General features: G+C 35.2%; 1 protein-coding gene across 11 annotated transcripts in view; it reads left to right on the top strand.

Annotated features, from left to right (window-relative positions):
* Positions 1–1,013: 1,013 nt before the first annotated feature.
* Heatr5a (HEAT repeat containing 5A) overlaps positions 1,014–20,142 on the top strand; it is a 121,792-nt gene continuing 102,663 nt past the window's right edge. For 3 of the 11 annotated variants that reach the window (XM_078050254.1, XM_078050253.1, XM_078050255.1), the window contains exons 1-4: positions 1,020–1,191; positions 16,694–16,891; positions 18,013–18,224; positions 19,372–19,480. In XM_078050254.1, coding sequence (XP_077906380.1) covers positions 16,766–16,891; positions 18,013–18,224; positions 19,372–19,480 — 447 coding nt within the window. In that variant the 5' untranslated portion in view covers positions 1,020–1,191; positions 16,694–16,765. Of the gene's footprint in view, positions 1,192–1,236; positions 1,515–16,693; positions 16,892–18,012; positions 18,225–19,371; positions 19,481–20,142 lie in introns of those variants that run through there. The other 8 variants (XM_078050251.1, XM_078050256.1, XM_040275214.2 and 5 more) reach the window with 6 other exon arrangements.

Below are 20,142 nucleotides of genomic sequence, written 5' to 3' on the forward strand. Positions count from 1 at the left end.
TTTTTCCCCCTTTCATTGTGTCAGTTGTCAACTCCAAGTGGAAGTCTGAATCTTCATCTCTAGCTTTGACCCACCTTCTGAACTGTAGTCCCACATTTCTCCTTGACTAGGCTACTGTAACCTCTAATGGAACATGTTCAAAATTAAACTTACTATTTTCTCCTCCAAACTGTCTCTCCTAATTTCTTTCTCGTAGTCATTTAGCTGAAAATTTGGAGCCATCTTTGAATCCTCTGTAAAACTAGTGGTAGTACTCAATGATATGTGATATACTTTCTACCTCTAATAGCTCTAAAATTCTGTATTATTCTGCATCACATACTCAGTCAAGAATTACTTTCCCTGTGTTGGTCCCCCTCAACTTATTTTTCAGTTTTTTTCAATATTTAACACAATGTATCCTATTGTTTCATTCTTATGTAGCATTCAAAGTCCATTTTATCTATCTTGAGATAGATACATAGGGTCTCCTTATGTTGCTCAGGCTGGCCTCAAGACATCCTCCTGTATCAGCCTCTCAAGGAGCTATACTATACTACCGGTGCATGCCTGGCTGTAATACCTTTTTCAGGACACTTTCCAATAACCTATATGCACATCCACTATATATGTATAAATATATCATAGGTATAAATATATTCATATTATTGTTTACACTAACCTATATGTACATCCACACCGTGTGTATATATATATATACACATGTATATTTTATATGCATATATATGCATATAAAATATGTCTGAATCTCTCCAGGCTCCAGCTGTCTTTGCCTTCAGATGCCCCAACGCTGAGCCCACGGATTCTGGCTGGCGATAAAAATGGACAAAAATAGTTGTGGCCGGAATCTCCGGACTGCAAAGCCACCGTCCTGAACTCAACTTGGTCCTCAAGTGTCTTCCATCGCTCTTTCGGCGGTGAAACGGTCACGCCTGCCAGAGTGGGCGCTCGATGGCTCGGCGGCCGGCTGGCCGCGCCTCGGACCTGCGGCCCGGCGCAGGGCGCGCTCCCAATCGCTAGCTGCCGCCGCGCTGGCCGCGGCCAGCTTTCCGGCCCCGCCCCGCGCGCGCCCCGCCCGACCCACTGCCTCGCAGTCGCCACCCCCGGCAAGTCCCGGTGCTGCCCGGCTTCGCCGAGGACCGGTAACGTGGCGGGACGTGGGCAGTGCTGAATCGAGGAGACCACCCCAAGGCAAGCAGTCGGGGATCCCGGGAGGCAGCTCCGGGCGCGAGGGGGCGGTGTCGGGCTGCTTGGCTGCGCTGAGGGACAGCGCACCGGGCCCGCACCTTGAGTTGAGCGGCTCTGGGATCACCGGGGTGGTCGCGACAGTGATGTGGTCGCAGAAGAAACGGGGACCTCAGGTGCCGGAACGGGTGAGGAGATTAGGTGTTTTGGCCCATGGGGCCGGAGACCGCCCAGGAAGAAGTGACTAGGGCGTGAGGCCGGCCGGTGGCCGGTGCCGTCCGTCCTTCCCCCAGACTCCGGGAAACTCTGGCTTTCCCCTAGCACAACAGGTAGGCGTGGACTCTGGCCGGGTGTGCGGGTGTGCGGGGCAGGTCAGGAGGTTCAAGCCCGCCTAGCCCGCGCGCCGCTCCCCGGACCCGCCCTGCGGCGCCCGCCGCACCCGGGGTCAACCCAGACCGGAGCCCCGACCTGGGCTTCGGCTGAGGTTCCTCGGAGGCCCATGCATTTTCTCCGGGCCATCCTCGAGTCGAGTGTCCTGAAGAAACAGTGGGATAAATGCCTTCTGTATGGAGTACTAGTTTCAGTCCTTTTCAGGAAAGAAAGTTTGCTGGGGTGGCATTTGCTTAGTATAAGAAAACATTTATTTTTAACTCATCTGACGGCCAGCACGACTTCATTTCAAATGATCATAAATCTTTAGAAACTTTATATAGAGCTTTTTTATGGTACTTATTAATCACAATAATGTATACCTCGGGCAAATTAAGATAATTCGGAGCGTAAAGTCAGATGAAAGATGACTTGAACTTCTTCATTAAAGGTTTTAATTAGATATTGTTTTATGTGCATTTATTCTACAAAAACGTAGCACTTTTTATGTGCGAACTCGGCACCCTTAAGGACTTACATTCTAGAGGAGACCTTAAGAGTTTAAGGATGATTAGACAAATACAGATAAGAATTTTCAAAGGAAATACTGTCCGGGACATTATTTAAGGTTAGGGAAAGCAAAAGTGGTATTAGAGCTGGGCATTAAATGGATGGGTTGAGGAGAATTGTCTCAATTCATTTTCCAAACATTTTAGAATTTCTCACTTTGACTTTGAAACGGTAGTTTTAGGTGAGCATTGAAATTGAGATTTGTGTTCATTTACCATCAACTTTTTAATAAAGTAGGTAAGCAGACAGGGCTTATAACATTAGTATAGTGACAGTTGGAAAATACACTAAGTTGAATGCCTCATAAAATGCAGTCATTTTGCATAGAATAGAAAAAGAGCCTCGCCTTAAAGACGGGAGACCTGAATTCTAGCTTAAGCCTCTCTCCTAGTATTTCTGGGTCTTAAATTAGGTCACTTTTCCTTTCCTTTTTCTTTGATTATCTAAGTGTCTGACTTTAGTGATAGAAAATACATTACTCCAAAGTGCCTTTTAAGTTATTAGCTAAAAATAACTATAATAAATTGATAAACATGTTTTTTTTTTAGAGAGAGAGAGAATTTTTTAATATTTATTTTTCAGTTTTCGGTGGACACAACATCTTTATTTTATTTTTTATGTGATCCTGAGGATCGAACCCAGTGCTCCACGCATGCAGGCAATCTAGGTTACCTCTTGAGCCACATCCCCAGCCCAATAATAAACATGTTCTTTATGGGAAAAATTGAAATACTTCTTTACTACTTGTCTCTACTCCATATATTTTCCTTCCTTTCTTTTTAAGACAACTTTTTAAAAAAAATATTTAGTGGACCTTTATTTTATTTATTTGTATGCTGAGAATCGAACCCAATGCCTCACACATGCTAGGCAAGTTCTCTACCACTGAGCTAAAACCCTAGCCATCCTTCCTTTCTTCCATCTAGTTTTATTTCAAACAAGAGATTGAAGCAGTTTATAACAGACTCTCTTAATTATGAGCCTCTCTTAATTATGAATAAATTAATGGGTTAAGTTCTGAAATTCTTTTATTCTAAATTCTGGTTAAACAATTGAATAGCATCTTTAAAAAAAAGCTAATTGAGTCATGTGTGGTTTGTTAATTACCCCATAGTATAATTGAAAGGTTTGAATGATCCTTAATGAGACTATAATTCTCTTATTTAAAAAAACAAAAACAAAAAGCACTTCTGCTTTTTAAGGAGATGTGAAAAAACTGTTATTATGCCTCATTTAAGAAATGAAATTAACTGGGGAATTAGTGAAGACTTGCTTATATTATTTAGTTGGATTCATTGTCTAGATTTTGTATTAAATTCTTGGATCTAAATTCTTGGAGATGACCGTCTATATCATATAGGTCAAATCTACTGGCAGATTTTTTAAATAAAGTTTTACTGGAACACAACCATGCTTATTTGGTTATGTATTTCTTACATGTTGTTTAAGAGTAGTTGTGTTAAAGCCCACAAATCCTATAGTATTTATTGTTTGGTCCTTTACGGGAAAAATTTGTGGTTCCCAGGACTAGAACTCTGAATGCTTAATCTTTTGTGGGAGGAAATAGATTAAATTCTATTTTAATTCCATCAGATAAATACCTTTTCATCCTAAGGGTATGATGATAGAATAGGGGCATAATTTTCTGCTACCTTTACCTAATATGGAATTTTTTAATTTCAGCAACTCTGGCCCCTTGGAAAGGTAGAGAGAGGGATTTCTGTTTCTCTAACAATTTTCTGATTTTTAGTTTTAATTTAAGTCTGATCAGGAAAAAGTTTTATTTAGTAAACTCTCTTACTATATTATAAGCAACAATAAGTTAAACTTTACACAAAAATTTTTTTTTAAGAGAGAGAGAGAGAGAGAGAATCTTTTTTGTAGATGGACACAACACAATGCCTTTATTTTTATGTGGTGCTGAGAATCGAACCCAGGTTCCGCCCATGCTAGGCGAGTGCTCTATTGCTGAGCCACAATCCCAGCCCAACACACAAAATATATTTAACATGAATTTAGCATTAGCAATGTGTTATAAAGTCAGATAGAGTATTATTGGAAGTATAAAAGTAAACATGAAATCAAACATGTATCTACAGTAAGGACCAAATAGGAGACGAGAATTATCCAACAGATTGAAAGTGGACTGTGTAACCACAATCATACTTGAACTTTTTTTTATTATTAATAACAATCTAAAAGATATTTCTTTCTAGAAAAGATGGAGTTCTTTCTACTCCTGGTGGGTTTGCTCCTTCAATTTAATAGCAATATTAAAATGCTGTGTTAGTTACCTGCCTAAGAAATTAGAGCTGCTATGTGATTAAAAAAAAAAAAGAAGAAGGAAAATTTGGAAGAGGTAATAATTGTAAATATTTAAAGTTGTACATACATTTTACTAATCTTAAAATAATAAGATTATTAAGATGGCACCAATTACTAAATAATTTTAGTAATTTACTTACCTTCGTTGCCTGAGTAATGTTTCTCTATGTTTAAATATGCATCAGCATTTACATCCTTTTCTGTTTCATTCATAAGTTTCTATATGTTGAATATATGCATATTTTTGTGCCTATACACAAAATATCTTACTCAATACAAGTGATTCATTATTATATAAGTAAAATGAACATAAAACTGAAATTATCCACTTCTAAAATTTCATAAAAAAATACTTTGGGAGGAAATGGAGGGGGGCAAATATATAGGTAGAAAATCTCTTGAGTCTTAATTCCAGAGTCCAAAAGGCTTTGCAAAGTTTTTTCTTAACTTATTTGGCAGCAAAACTTAGCCTGAATTGTTGGAACTACTATTTATAGTCATTACTTATCCTATCTTATGTGAATTATGCTTATTTTTTTGCTACAGAAATATCAGTTAGTTTGATGACAGAGTACTTCCCAGTCCAAAATGGGAATAGGATGAAATAAATGTTATGTTCACTGTATTACATGGGTGGGCCAGAAAGTGGCAGCCAGAAGGCAAAAAGTAATATGGAATTATTCCAGGCAGCTACACTTGCAAAGCTAAGAGCCAAGCTGGACATCTGGTAGGAAATGAGAAGCAGTGTCTGGCAAGGAAAGCCTTCAGGTAGGGCTCCAAGAGCTTAAAAATGTAGCTAAGTTCTAGGGTAGGTATTCTATAAATTAGGTTGTGAATTAGAGAGTCAAACCATGAAGATGAGGCTAGATGTCAGACATAGTGTGAATTTGTAAATATTAACCAGTTTAAAAGCCATGAACAATATGTCAAAATACATTCTGCTGTCATGTGTGACTAAAAAAAATAAAATAAAAATTTAATTAAAAAAATAAGAAATAAAAAAAAATAAAAGTCATGAACAGAGGAGGGGGGGAAAAGGAGGATTCTTAACCAAACCAGTGGCTAAACAATGAAGTTCTAGGTGTCAGACTGCAAACAGCAAATAGAAGGATAGCATTATTTTGAAAATTGAGCAGAAATTCCTGTGCTGTTTTGTAAATCTTACTGTGCTTAGGAAATAATGGCATCTTATATATTTACTCCTGTACTTAGAGCCCCATATTTTTCTGCTTTTAAAAATATCTATATTAAATAGCACTTCATTCTATCACTCTATCACTGCTAGGTGTCTGCTGTGAGTTCTTCCTACTCTTGGTGGGTTTGCTTCTTCACTTTTTCTTTTCTTTTTTTTTTTTTTTTTTTTTTTTTAGTTCCGGGGAATGAACTCAGGGGCACTCAACCACTGAGTCACATCCCCAGTCCTATTTTGTATTTTATTTAGAGACAGGGTCTCAATGAGTTGCTTAGAGCCTCGCTTTTGTTGAGGCTGACTTTGAACTCGCAATCCCCCTGTCTCAGCCTCTGGAGCCGATGGGCTTACAGGTGTGCACCACCATGCCCAGTGCTCTTTCACTTTTAATGTGGTGCTCTATTCCACTCTAGCTAGAATCCAGATAACTGGACTATCCATCATGTCAAAACTATGAACAGGGGCTAGGGTTGTGGCTCAGCGGTAGAGTGCTCACCTAGCATGTGCGAGGCCGTGTGTTCGGGATCCTCAGCACCACATAAAAATAAATAAATAAATAGAGTAAAGGTATTGTGTCCAACTACAATTGAAAAATAAATATTTTTTAAAAAATATGAACAAATAGGCTTTGAGGGATTTATGTCAGTAAAATCCATCAGTTCTGAAACAACAAATTGCCATATAGACTTTTTGTTGTTGTTTACTTTTTATTCCCTGGTACACTATTTTCAACTAGGTACCAAGTAGTGAGATTCCCAGATAGTGACTTTTAGATGAATATAGTAGGAGATACAGAAGAGTAAGGCTTCTCTAATCTTAAAATCTGCCTCTGGCATTCCTTGATGTTCAGAATGAAATGTTCCTTCCCTAGAAGAGATAGGAGAATTTGGTGGGTAGATTGGAGCGTAATAAAAATTGTCAAGAACAGCCAAAGACTAAACTAAACTAAACTAAAACTTTTAGTACTTATTGATTTACCTGTCTAGATGGGAAGGCTCTCTAGAAGCTGATTGTCTCTAGAAGACCTAACACTTTAACAAAAAGCCTCAAAGTACTGGAGACAGGAGAATAAATTGATGAAAAACAACAACAAGGTTATAAGGATGCTTCAGCAACTATGATAGTAACTCAGTATAGTAGTGATTAGAGACTATGCGAAGTAGTTAAAGGAACATGGACACTGAACTAGACATGGGTTTTATTTAAATAGCATTTAACCTTAGACATCTTTTTTTTTTTTTTTTTTTTAGTGTTAGGGATCAAACCTGAGGTCTCAAGCTCTGTACCATTGAGCTCCATACGCAGCCCATGGTCAGATTTCAAACTCATCATTTTTTAAAAAAATATTTATTTTTTAGTTTTTAGGTGGACACAACATCTTTATTTTACATTTATGTGGTGCTGAGAATCGAACCCAGTGCTTTGCGCATGCTAGGCGAGCGAGGCTACCACTTGAGCCACATCCCCAGCCCCCCTAAACTCATTTCTTTATCTTTAAAATGAGAATAATCATATATAAACTTCAGTGTTATAAGGATTAATAGTATAGTAAATGAAAGGGTTTTGGTAAGTAAATGCTTTAAAAATATTAGTTTTTTTCACTTGTCACTGTTTTATCAGAGTTTGTTTCTACTACTTCGTCTTCCCTCCACCTAGAACACTTTCCTTTTGCACTTCATGGGTTTTTCTCTTTTGTAATCTGGAAAGACAATTGCCAGAAACTGTTCTTAAAAGTGGGACTACCATTGACAATCTCTCTTCCATTGAATCCAACAGTTTTTCTCATCCCTAACAGTAACATGCAGTACTTTGGGTGGGGAAGGGGGGGGAAGGAAGGCAAAATAAATTCCATCCCCACTTCTGGCTCTTTCTCACCCCAAACTATTTATAAATTCTTTGTTCCTATAATTCCTATTTCTTCTCTAATCCATCCTAACTTCACTACACTATAGGATGTGCTCTCTGTCAGTTCTTGGAGCTTTTGTATTTGCTGTTCATGTTGCCTTATATTATGCATTAGTGAGAAACAACATTCTTCTCATTTCTATCACATAGGAAAAAAAAACTTAAGACTCTTCGTACAGTGGATGTGTGATATATATGTGTGTGTGTGTGTAAGGTATTAGTGTTAGGCTTGGTACACATAATAAGTTAGACTTTTGTAGGTTGGGAATATAGCTCAGTTGATAGAGTGCTTGCCTTACATGCACAAGGCCTTGGATTCAGTCCCCAGCACCAAAAAAAAAAAAAAAAAGCTTTTGTGTGATATAACTAAGGAACCATAGATTCACTTGATTGTACGTGAATTTGCATTCAGAAATCCAAAAGTCAAATTTTAAAATTTATGGTATAATAAACTTTTTTTAGTTTGGAAAGAGTGTGAATGTGAAACTTACTTAAAAATATATAGCACAAATATTACAAAAACTAATAAATATACTAAGTTAATTAAAACTGTCTTTCTTTATTCATATCCCAGGAATAACTAAGAAAATAATGTTTATATTTAGGATTATGAATGTTATATAATTTGTCTGAAAATATTAATCAGAAGTGGCCTCTTAAGTAGAAGTATGACCTTGACTTGTTACTTATTCTTCTACTTCTACAGAAAAATCCTATGATAGTATAAACAAAAACAAATTTTAAAATTAGATTAATTGATTAGTATTTTAAAGATTGTGTTCTATAGAATCAGTTCCATGTGATATTCCCTTTAGGACTTGAGAAGAAAAATGTAGGGGTTGGAGGACAGGTCTGAAGTTAAAATATATGGAGATACATCACATGCTATATGTGTGGGTGTATGAAGAAAACCTGGTTAAAAAAACCTGCCGACTTCAGCGATTTTTCCAAAACTGTTTCGACTTGGACCCCACATCTGCCCCTACCAGTTAGAATACTTGTTCTCATTCTTTGGCACTGTTGGTCTTCAAAGTATACTTTGGTAAAGAGTGCTTTAATCTGTGTGTGTCTATTAGCATGTAAAAACTCAGCACTTGTAGTTTTCACAATGATACTTTTTATCAGAGCCGAATATTCTTTAAGTACATCAAACTTTAACCATTTTTCTAGTGTTGGATTTATAAGATGTTTCCAGTTTTCACTTCTACAGTGATATAATTAACACTTTATTTTTCTGTTATTTCCCTTTTTCTTTAGTTAACTTTCAAAAGCTGGATGTTTTTGTCAAATGGTTTTGATATTTTTATTCCTCCTGATACATTATATTGTTTTACAAAAGAGTTGAACAATTTGTATTAGTGCAAAACTATCAGTTTTTCTAAAATCTCGATATTAACTCTAAAAGTTTTTGCATTTATATTTAGATTTAATGTACATGTCATGTTGAATCCTCCAGCTAAACAGATTATTTCTCAATGAGCTTAAATCAGTATTATAGAGTTAACACTTTAAAATATCCATTAATGATAACCAATTTATATTTACGGTTGTTACAGAGTAATAAGAAAGACTAAGATCATACAAAATAATGTTGTTGAATTGCATTGTCAGAGATTTTCCTGAAGTAAGTGATTGGTTGATTAATTTTGAGATGGAGTCTTCTAAGTTGCCCAGGCTGGTTGGTTTCCTGCTGTAGCCTCTGGAGTCACTGGGATTATAGACATGTGCCATTGTGCCTGACAGAAGTGACTTTTTTCTTTAAGCCAATTTTTAAAATAGTTTATTGTGAAAAGATAGTTCCAATTCAAAGATGGAATAAATACAGACAAGATTTTTTTAAATTATCAAACTGTAACTTAAAAACTCCAAAATTAGAAAAAAAAAAAAACTTACTTCAATGTCCATTTTTACCCTAAAGTCAGAAAATATTGTGGTAAAGGTGTCAGCAAGTCAACTTGAGTATTGTGCCTGGAGATCATGTAAAGTATGGTACTAAAACACCTCATTTTCTCTTTTGGGAGCGGGCAAGTCTTCCTTAGGCAACATCTCAAGGATGACCTAATGGTCTGTGTAACTTGTGAGCTCCTGTTTTGTAACCTATCATTTTGCTAAGCCTAAATCACAAATAGAAATCTGAGGTCAGGGTAGATCTCTCCTGCTTCTTTCTAGGTTAAATCTAACTACTGTATTTTGGGAGAAAGTTTGGATTTTAGCATTTATGTATGTTTCCTTAAGTGTGGGAGTTCTTGAGAGTTGTTTTTGTTTGTTTTACTTTATTCTTTTTGAACAAAACTAGAGAAACTAGACTGAAAAGGATAAAGAATACTTTTTTCCCCAATAAGTTTCAACATTGTTTCCATCTCAACCAAAACAGATCTGTTAACCCTAGATAGAGAAAATTATGTAGCTCTTTCTATTGGGACTGTCATGATTAGTAGCCTGTATCTTTATTAGAGATTGTTGAAGGTGCTTGCCATTACCTTGTGTACATAAATTTGATGATAACTCATTTTCAGATGGAAAACTAATCCTTATTGATTATACCAGTTACTTTAGACAACCTTGTTCCTGGAAAATTTGCCCTCTGTTGCTTCCTTTTTCTATCATGTGTTTTTATACATGTGTTACTCTTGGCTAGTAAAGACACTGGGCAGGACTGGGTTGTAGCTTAGTGGTAGAGCACTTGCCTAGCATGTGTGAGGCACTGGGTTCAATTTTTGGCACTGTGTATAAAAAAATAAAATAAACTTCCATCGACAACTGAAAAATATTTTTTAAAAAAGACATTGGGCATGCTATGCAAAGTATAGACATTAGCCTGTCATATACTATGCCTCATCTTTGAAGACTGAGCATGTGTTGTATGATATAAATCCCAATAATTTGCCTCTTTTTTGTTGTTGTTGTTGTCCTACACAAATAGAAATTTTGTGTAATTCAGGTTACAAGCTACTTAGGGTTTTGTTTTGTTCTGTTTTCTTTGAGACAGGGTCTTGTTGTATTACCCAGGTTGGTCTTCAACTCTTGGGCTTAAGCAGTTCTGCCTCAGCCTCTTGATTAGCTGGAACTACTACACCAGGCTGCTGCACCCAGTTTAGCTTAGTGGTTCTTATTTTTGTGTATATGTGTGTGTGAGGTGCTGGGAATTGAACCCAGCTCTTCCTCCTTGCTAGGCAAGTTCTCTACCACTGAGTATATCTCCAGTTGCTCAGGCTGGTCTTGAACTTGGTGACCCTCCTGCCTCTGCATGTTGAGTAGCTTGGATTACAGGTGTGTGCCACTGCCCTGTCACTTAGTGGTTCTTAAACTTTTCCATTAAACCAGTATTCTTTTTTTAAAAAAAAAAATTTTTTTAGTTGTTGATAGACCTTTGTTTATTTATATATGTGGTGCTGAGAATCTAACCTGGTGCCTCACATGTGCACTACTGCTGAGCCCCAACCCCAGCCCATAAACTAGTATTCTTACCCACAGAGGGGAATGATTTTGTTTAAGGGAATCTAGGAAGGCATTATCATGTTCAGAATTTCTTTGAAGTCACATGTGTTCTTTTGAAATGTTTTATTAGTTTTGCCTTCTATTACATAGTGTGAATTTATCTTAATATAAATAATGTTTTATATTATTGTTGGGGCTGGGGAGGTAGCTCAGTGGTAGAGAACTTGCCTAGCATGTACAAGGTCCTAGGTTCAATACCTAGTACGGGGGTGGGTATGGGATAAATAAATTATTGTTGGGGGACTCTTAAAGTAGAATTTGATCCTCCAGTAATATGTCTCATATTTATTTCGTTGGCATACTATTAGGTGTATCCATCTGAGAAACAAGATTTGGACTGTTCCTTAGTACCTTAGGTCTAGTTCACCATGCTTTTGTCAACAGGTGTTGAACCACAACACAAAGAAAAGACCACTGACTCCAATATTAAATCAAATTAAAGCAAGCTTGTATTGTGTACATAAAAGCTGGCCAGCGACTGTATCTCCCAAAGCCGTGCTAGAGATCAACCCCCCAGCTCTCCAGGTAAAAGGTTTCATAGTACAAAAAGTTACGAAGGTGGGTGTCATGGGAACTTACAGCTAATAGGATTCTGGCAAGCATAATACAAAGGTAGATAGCAGGTTAATAATCTACATGGCTTAACATTTCAAGGTAGGAAGTTAATTGAAATTCTAACATCAGAATTTTTGAGGTGCCATTGACGTTTTAGGGAGGGTTGTCATCTGGTCAAGAGATCCAGGCATGGTTGAGTTCAGAGCACGGGCAGGAATTTCAAACAAGTTTAAACATCAAGTTGTCAGGCCAAATAGAAATCTTTGTATTTTATAGTAAAACAGAAATAAATTTTTCATAACTTTGTGACGAGATGACTCCCAGTCTTAAGATGGAATTAGGTTAGGTTCATCACAGGGAACAACTCCAGGATGAAAATTATGACTGAGTAACTATGGATATCTCTCATATACAAAATACAAGCAGTTTTACTAAAGAAGTATGCCCCCAAGAGATATGTAGTTTAAAAAAAAAATCTCATGGATTTTACCATTTAATTGTTGGGTAGTAAAGGCACATATAAAGGTTAGCTGTAAAGTAACAGAATTAATATTTTTGTATACCTTTTTTGTTTTTTGGTACAGGAATTGAACTCAGGGACACTCAACCACTGAGCCACATCCCCAGCCTTGTTTTGTATTTTATTTAGAGACAGAGTTTCACTGAGTTGCTTAGCACCTTGCTTTTTTTTTTTTTTGCTGGGGCAGCTTTGAACTATCAATCCTCCTGCCTCCGCCTTCCAAACCATTGGGATTACAGACATGCCCCACTGTGCCTGTCAATATTCTTGTGAACCTTTTAAAAATATAGAATAAATGGTCATGAACATGTACATTCTAATATTTCTCCTTGGAGCAGCTTACATAGGTCTGTTAAGTAAGAAGTTAATCTTGTGCTGGCAGCATTTTGATTAATACTTCATACTATGTTGCATTCATGGGGATTCATAATGCCCATTAACCTTATTAAATATCCTGAGAAATCTTGTAGGTAAAAATCTCTAACTTTATTTTAATTCGAGAATCCCAAATGTATTAAAATAAGGAACCTAGTTACAGGGAGTAGTACAATAAGCTAATGTTTCATAATATTCCCAAATTATCTATAAATTCTAAGCTATTAAAAATTGGCTGGTTTCTAGACATTTGAAGGATTTAATGAGATCAAAAGGTAGCAGAATAGTATATAGTGGTTAAAGCATATACGGATCTATAGTCAAATTGCTTAAATGTACAACCAAATTTTGTGTGACCCTAGGAAAGGTACTTGGCTTTCTCTGCATCAATATTCTCATCCTTAAAAGGCTAATAAAAATAGCTACCTCATGGACTATTTTTAGATTTTTCAAGAAAATAAATTTAAAGCTCTTAAAGTAGTACCTAGACATAGTAGTTGGTCAATAAATATTAGCTGCTGTTTAAAATAGCTGGCATTACATTTGGAGTGGTAGTTTTATGAAATATTTTTTCAAGTGGCAACTTTCTTTGAAAAAATATATATGTGTATTTTTTATAAAAATACTTGCTTTCAGTAACCTAAATAATCTCAATAGAAAATTTTAAAAAATAAGAAAAATAAACATTCCTTAGGTGTTTATATTATTGTGATTTTATTAAAACTTATAGCAAGTAACACTTCCTGCATCTGAATCCACCTTCCTAAAGTGAGACTTGAGAGCAGGAGCTTCTGTTATTTGCAGAATGCATTTTCTTATCACATTGATACCACATGTGTGGAGATCTCAGGTACATTTTAGACTTGGGGTTTAGAAATGAGATCACCAATATGGATTGACTGCTTCTTTTAGGAGTAATTTATTTGAGGACTCTATGGAGGGCATTAATGATAACTTTGTACCCTGCTTGTGATCATAGTCTTTTTAGTGAATTATTTATTATCACATTGTGTTAGCTATTTTGCCTCTTGATAGATCATTTTACACCACAATATTGCTGCTGCCTGAGGGAAAAAAATGTCTCTTCAGCAGTCCAATGACCTCTAGAAAGGGTAATTTGATTCTTAAGATAGTATTTTCATTTGACCTTGTAGTTGTGAGAAATTTTCTTGGTGATACTGGGTTAATATTTTCCTCGAACAATCATAGTTATTGAATGCAAACTTGTTTTTCACCTTCTGTATAGTTAGTAGATTTCTTCTAGAAATTATTTCTCTAGCTTTTATTAACTTTGTCCTTAATTGTGAATATTTTGACTTCTTGATTTTGATAATTTAAGGAAGAAAGGGAGGGCTTTTTAAAACAAAATTTGGAATTCATGTTATCTTTGTAAAAATAGGTTTCTTGGCAGGATTGTTTATGTTTGTACTCTAAAGATGACATTTCTGGGGGCTAGGGTTGTAGCTCAGTGGTTGAGCACTTGCCTTGCATTCGTAAGGCACTGGGTTCAATCCTCAGCACCACATACAAAATTAAATTTAAAAAATAAAGATAATTTAAAAAAATAAATAAAGATGACATTTCTGAAAATAACCTAAGTTGGGGTTTTCTGTTTGTTTGTTTTTAAGAACTGTCAATGCCAGGTTGTGGGTGGTGCTAAGTAGGCAGTAAGGACTCATTGAAAAGAGATCACCCAGGTTGCTAAAGCACAGGTATGAGAAGACTGTGATAGTGAGGTGGAAGTGATTCTTTGGTCCCTGGGATAGTATCCTAGAATCTAGTATTGGCCCAAGACTGAGGATACAGGGAAGACATAGGATAGGAGTTGAAATCTTCAAGTCCATAGAAGTTAAATAAAATATAAATAAAATCCCATAGAAGTAGGCAAATAATAATAATTGAATATGGCAGGCTAGGTAGGAACTGACCTGATGGAGAGATCCTGCTCCTCAGATTCAGGTTTGTATGGGAATATGAGTTCAATTTTTATGTGTATTCTTCTTGAATTTAAATATTAACAACTTTTCCCACCAGTATATTGCAGGACAGATTTGGCCAGCAAAGAACCAGTTTGTGACAACTGTCTTTTAATGAAGCTCTTTTCAGTTTTAGAGTAATTTTATGATGATCTAATATTCTAAGTAATTTTATATCAGTAAACTTTGGGAGAGAAACAATGAAAGAAAGAAAAGCCTTCCCCCAGGTCTCTTATCTGATTTTCTAATATATCTTTACATAAGTGGCTTTTCTATAAACAATTGAAGTTTGTTTCGAATATAAGGTATATATTTGAAGTATTTTAGTTTACTTACTTGTAGCAATTTATCTATATTTCTATGAAATCACTGGTTTATTTTTGTATGTTTAGTTTTTTTGTGGTGCCAGGGCCTTACACATGCTAGGCAAATAGAAATTACCACTTTCTGTTTAGCTAGGAGTTTTACTTAAATTTATTTTTGCTATATTAGTGAATAGAATACTCATCTTTTATGTGTATCTAATAGTGCCTTTTCTGTTCCTCCATGTTCCTGATGATAGCTTCTGCTACTGTTAAATAGTAGTTATACTTTTTCCCCCCTAAGAGACAGTGTCTCATTATGTTGTCCAGGCTGGTCCCAAATTCCTGGCTCAAGCCATCCTCCTGCCTCAGACTCCTGACTACAGGTTTCTATCATCATGCCTAAGTAGTTCTTTTTTATTTTGAAGTCAGCTGGTGCTTTATTTCTTTTCTTACTTCAATAATTTTTTTACTTTTTATTGTGATCTTTTTATAAATGAAAGAAAAATTAAAGGTAGTAAAATAATCACTCTTATACCTACTAACATTTGCCTGTTAGTATTTTGCCATATTTTATACATTTATATGTTATGTGTGTTCTAGAAATGCTTTAAAATATACCCAGGAGATGCTGATGAACAAAAGAAACAAAACTTCCATCTTCTGCTGATTATTTGCTACAGTAATGTTAAGGCCACATTGGATCTGGGTCAGAATAGATATGATCTATGTTGCTACAATTCCTGGACAACGTCTTCCTAGTGCCCTTAGAAAAAAAGTGTTTGCTTTCCCAACAAAGTTCAGAGATAAGAGGACCATCTGCAAGTTGAGATGGTGCTCTTTCCTAAAACTCCTTACTAAAAACTACAAGTGGTGTCTTTTTTTTTTTTTCATGTTTTTTTTTAGTTAGTCTTTTTTTTTATTGGTTGTTCAAAACATTACAAAGCTCTTGACATATCATATTTCATACATTAGATTCAAGTGGGTTATGAACTCCCATTTTTACCCCGTATACAGATTGCAGAATCACATCGGTTACACATCCACATACAAGTGGTGTCTTCATGAGATGGGAAACAGATAGTGATGAGCATAAGTTCCTCTTTTCCTACTTTGAACCTCTGAGTAAAACAGTAGGACAAAGACTCCTGAAAATGGCAAGCATTACTATAGAATTTTAGTAGGAGATCAAGAAATTTGGTCATTTGTACCTGTGACCCATTTTAGTAAAAGGGTATTTTATTTCTTCACAAAGAAAACTAAAAATGTAGCACTGAGTGATCTGACCTTAAAAGTTCCAGAGTTTAAGTGGAATATCTCTTCTGTTTAGCAAGGTTTTAGAAAAAAATGCATATGAATGCTATTTGGTTGGTCTGCTCTTTTTTTTTTTTTAAGGGTAATAAAGCTGGACATAATAGCCCACACTTATAATCCCATCTTCTTGGAAGGATGAGGCAGGAGGATCACAGGTTCAAGACTGGCCTCAGCAATGTAGTAAGACCCTGTCTCGAAAATAAAAAGCGGGGCTGGGTGGTAGCTCAGTGATAGAGCACTTGCCTACCATGTGTGAGCTACTGGGTTCAATTCTCAGCACTGTATTTAAATAAATAAAGGCCCATTGACAACTAAAATAATATTTTTTAAAAAATTAAAAGGGCTGGGGATGTTGTTCAGAGGTACAACAGTCCTGATTTCAAACCCCAGTACCAAAAAATAAAAAAGAGTACTGAATACAAAGATGAATTGGTTGATGTTACTAGAACTTATTGTTGGGATTTTCCCATATTTACCCTAGTGCAGTTATTAAAGATGGATGCATTTAATTATGCTTTTACTTTTCTGTGGAATATTTCCTTTAAAAGGACTGGGGAACTCCTTAAACTTTCTTTTAACTTTTAAAATATGTTTGTTTTCTCTATTGCAGGTTTTTGTTCTTAGGTATATTGACTGAAGTTTAATGAGAAGAATCTTGATCAGCTAAAATTTGCTGCAAGAAATGGAATTAGCTCATAGCTTACTGCTGAATGAAGAAGCATGCAATCAACTAAGTGAAGTTCAGAAGGCTGAGTTTATTTTTGAGTGGTTGAGATACTTGGAGAAGCTCTTACTAGCAACTAGTAGGGTGGGTAAAATTACAAAAGATACTTTTTTGTTGTTATTTAAGTGTCGGTGTTTACTTCTTTGGTTTGCTTTTCTAGTTCTGTCCAAAATGACCCTAAATTTAGCTTTAAAAAGCTAGACTTTGTTAAGACTATTTTATAATGAAATACAGTAAAAAATTTTTGTCCCCTTCCCAGTAGGCATTTTTAATGTTATAAGAAGTTTGATCTGTTCCAGAAAGCACAAAGAAATCAGCCAATATTTTTTCTATTACACTTTTAAAATGTTAAGTACACCTACATCATTTTCATTATCTTCTGCATCGTGTGTGTGTGTGTGTGTATAATAAAAAATATATATATATCTGGTGCAGCATAGTGCTAAACAATCTAGTGGAAATATCTCTTAAAAAACAAGAAGAGTGCCAGGCACAGTGGTGCACAACCTGTAATCCCCACGGTTTGGGAGGCTGAGGCAGGAGGATTTTAAGTTCAAAGCCAGCCTCAGCCACTTAGTTGCTTTAAGCAACTTAGCAAGACCTAGTCTCAAAATTTAAAAATTAAAAAAAAAAAAAATCTGGGAATGTGGCTCAGTGGTTAAGCAAACCTGGGTTCAGTCCCTGGTACTAGGGGAAAAAAAAAACCATCAAGAGTGTAAGGAGAATATGAATTAAAAGCCTTTGGATAAACATATTCCCTCTTAAAAGCTCGTAAAATAGGTCCCCCCACCGTCCAGTACTCATACTCTTCACCTGCATTCAGCAGGCATTAATATTTTCCTTTGGTTATGGATTATAAGTTACTGTTTTATTTATGTGGATATGTATTGGGGAGGTAGGCTTGAAAGCTATAGTTAAAAATATAGTTTACTCTCTTTTTCAAATATATAAAGATTTAAAAGAAATAGAACCCTTGTCTTTTTTATAATAGAGACTAATGTAGTGCTGTTCATAATTTATTTTTTTGAGATATCAAGGCAACAATTGTTGGTGTGGCAATGTACCCAACTTATAATTTTTATTTAAAATAATTTTGTGTTTTTCTAGAGCCTTTCAGTTAGTCCTTAAATATATTTTAAAAATTATATTAGAGGACCCCATGTAATTATGTTGATTTTGAATTTTCTTTTTGTTAACCTTTCCAGAATGATGTAAGGGAGAAACAGAAGACTCTTGTTGAACAACTCCTATCTTTGCTGAACAGCTCTCCAGGGCCTCCTACTCGAAAACTCCTTGCCAAGAATCTGGCCATACTTTATAGTATTGGAGACACATTCTCTGTTTATGAGACAATTGATAAATGTAATGATCTTATTCGTAGCAAAGATGATTCTCCAAGTTATCTTCCCACCAAACTGTAAGTTAAACATTTACACTAAATAGAAAACTAAATATTGCTTTTTTATTATGTGATATTTATAAAGTATCCAACATACTTCATAATTGTTTTGAAACTAAGTTATAAATTTTCACTCCTTTTTTAATGTTTTAAGCAGTCTAAAATTTTTCTATTGACTGAGAAAATCCTCTTAAAAATTTAGATTCATTTGAAATTGAGATTCAAGATTCAGAACATATTCCTAAAATTTTAGAAGTAATTAAGAAGACATTTTACATTATTCACAATTTGGGTGTTCTTTTAGTTTGGGCATCTTAGTAGTAAAAATTGATAGTAAATTAAAAATACTCTTAGAAGATTCTAAGAACAATTTGGTTTTTTCTTTGTAGAATTTGGTTTATTTTATTACCTATTGTTATAGAGGTAGTAGTGAGCCTTTTATGGTTCCACAATAATAATGCTATATAAATCGTTGATCTTTCAAGGTTTCAGACTTAATGAGAACATTATCTGTTTTTCTTTTTATTTAAGTCCATCTTTGATTATCTAATGTGAAGTTCTATTAAAATATTTTGCAGAATTTTATTTTATAACAAATTTGAAAGGGTAGAATCTTTTGACTGAGATGTGGATTAATTGAACATAGATACATCTATTTAAAATTCTTGTTATTGAAGGTATAATTATTTCATATTCATCCAAGTGTCATGTGTTAGGATTTAACAAAGTAGATTCTGGGAAATTTCATACTTTCACAGTAAAACTGTTGTTCGTATCAACAAATGGTGCTAGGAGAGCTGGATGTCCACATACAGAAGAATGAAGTTAGACCCTGACACATCACACCACATACACAAATTGACTCACAGTGGATCCTAAATCTAAATGTAATAGCTAAAACTGTAAAATTTTAGAATACTAAATCTTTGTCTCCTTGAATGAGACAGTGGTTTTTTTAGATATAACATTGAAAGTCCAACGGATGTAAGAAAATACAGATAAATGATACTTCATCGTAATTGAAAACATTTGTGCTTCAAAATGCTCCCAAGAAACTGAAAACACAACCAAAAGAAGGGCAAGTTTTTTTAATGGTCGCCTTTACATATTCTGTATTTTTATCCCTTTTTTTCAGCCATAACTAATTCCAATTTAAATGTTTCAGTGCTGCTGTGGTATGTTTGGGTTCCTTGTACAAGAAGTTGGGTAGAATACTGGGTAACACCTTTACTGATACAGTGGGGAATATTCTCAAAGCTATGAAGAGTGCAGAGGTAAGTAACTGTAAATTCAACCAACAAATAACATGATAGCATTTTATAGATATTGTACTTTCTTATATTTATAAATTAAATATTTCTAGATGATGAACAGTATCTGTTCTATATATTGAATACTTATTACAAAAGTCATAATTCTGTAGCATTTTATATAATTATATAAATACAAATGGACAAAAACTAAGATTATTCTTTTGACAGACCTTTCTGTTTCATCCTCTCCATCTTTTTCATTTGATATTACTTTGTCAGAGCAAGTGCTTTACATATTTTTTAATTCTTTTTTTTCCAGCCATGATTAATTCTAGTATAAATGCTGTTTCAATGCTACTGTGGTATATTTGGGCTCTTTGTACAAGATGTTGGATAGAATACAGGAACTACATATTTGGTAACTACTCAGTTCCCAAAGAATAGATCAGTTATTATTCCAGCATCAGAGGGAAAAAAGAATTTAGTGAGAGGGAAAGAGCATGGAGAACATGTGACCAGGATCTAGTTGACTTTTTAATTGCTAGGGGAGTGTGTTTTTAGCCTTATCATTTGCTACCCTGGAACACCCTTTGTTTTTGAGACTATTCATTTAACTTCCAAAATACTCTAATCTCTTGATTACAACTGTGGTATCACTAGTTTTGGAATTAGAATATTTGTAT

Source organism: Ictidomys tridecemlineatus, chromosome 5 (genome assembly GCF_052094955.1).
Source record: "Ictidomys tridecemlineatus isolate mIctTri1 chromosome 5, mIctTri1.hap1, whole genome shotgun sequence".
Taxonomy (NCBI): Eukaryota; Metazoa; Chordata; class Mammalia; order Rodentia; family Sciuridae; genus Ictidomys; species Ictidomys tridecemlineatus.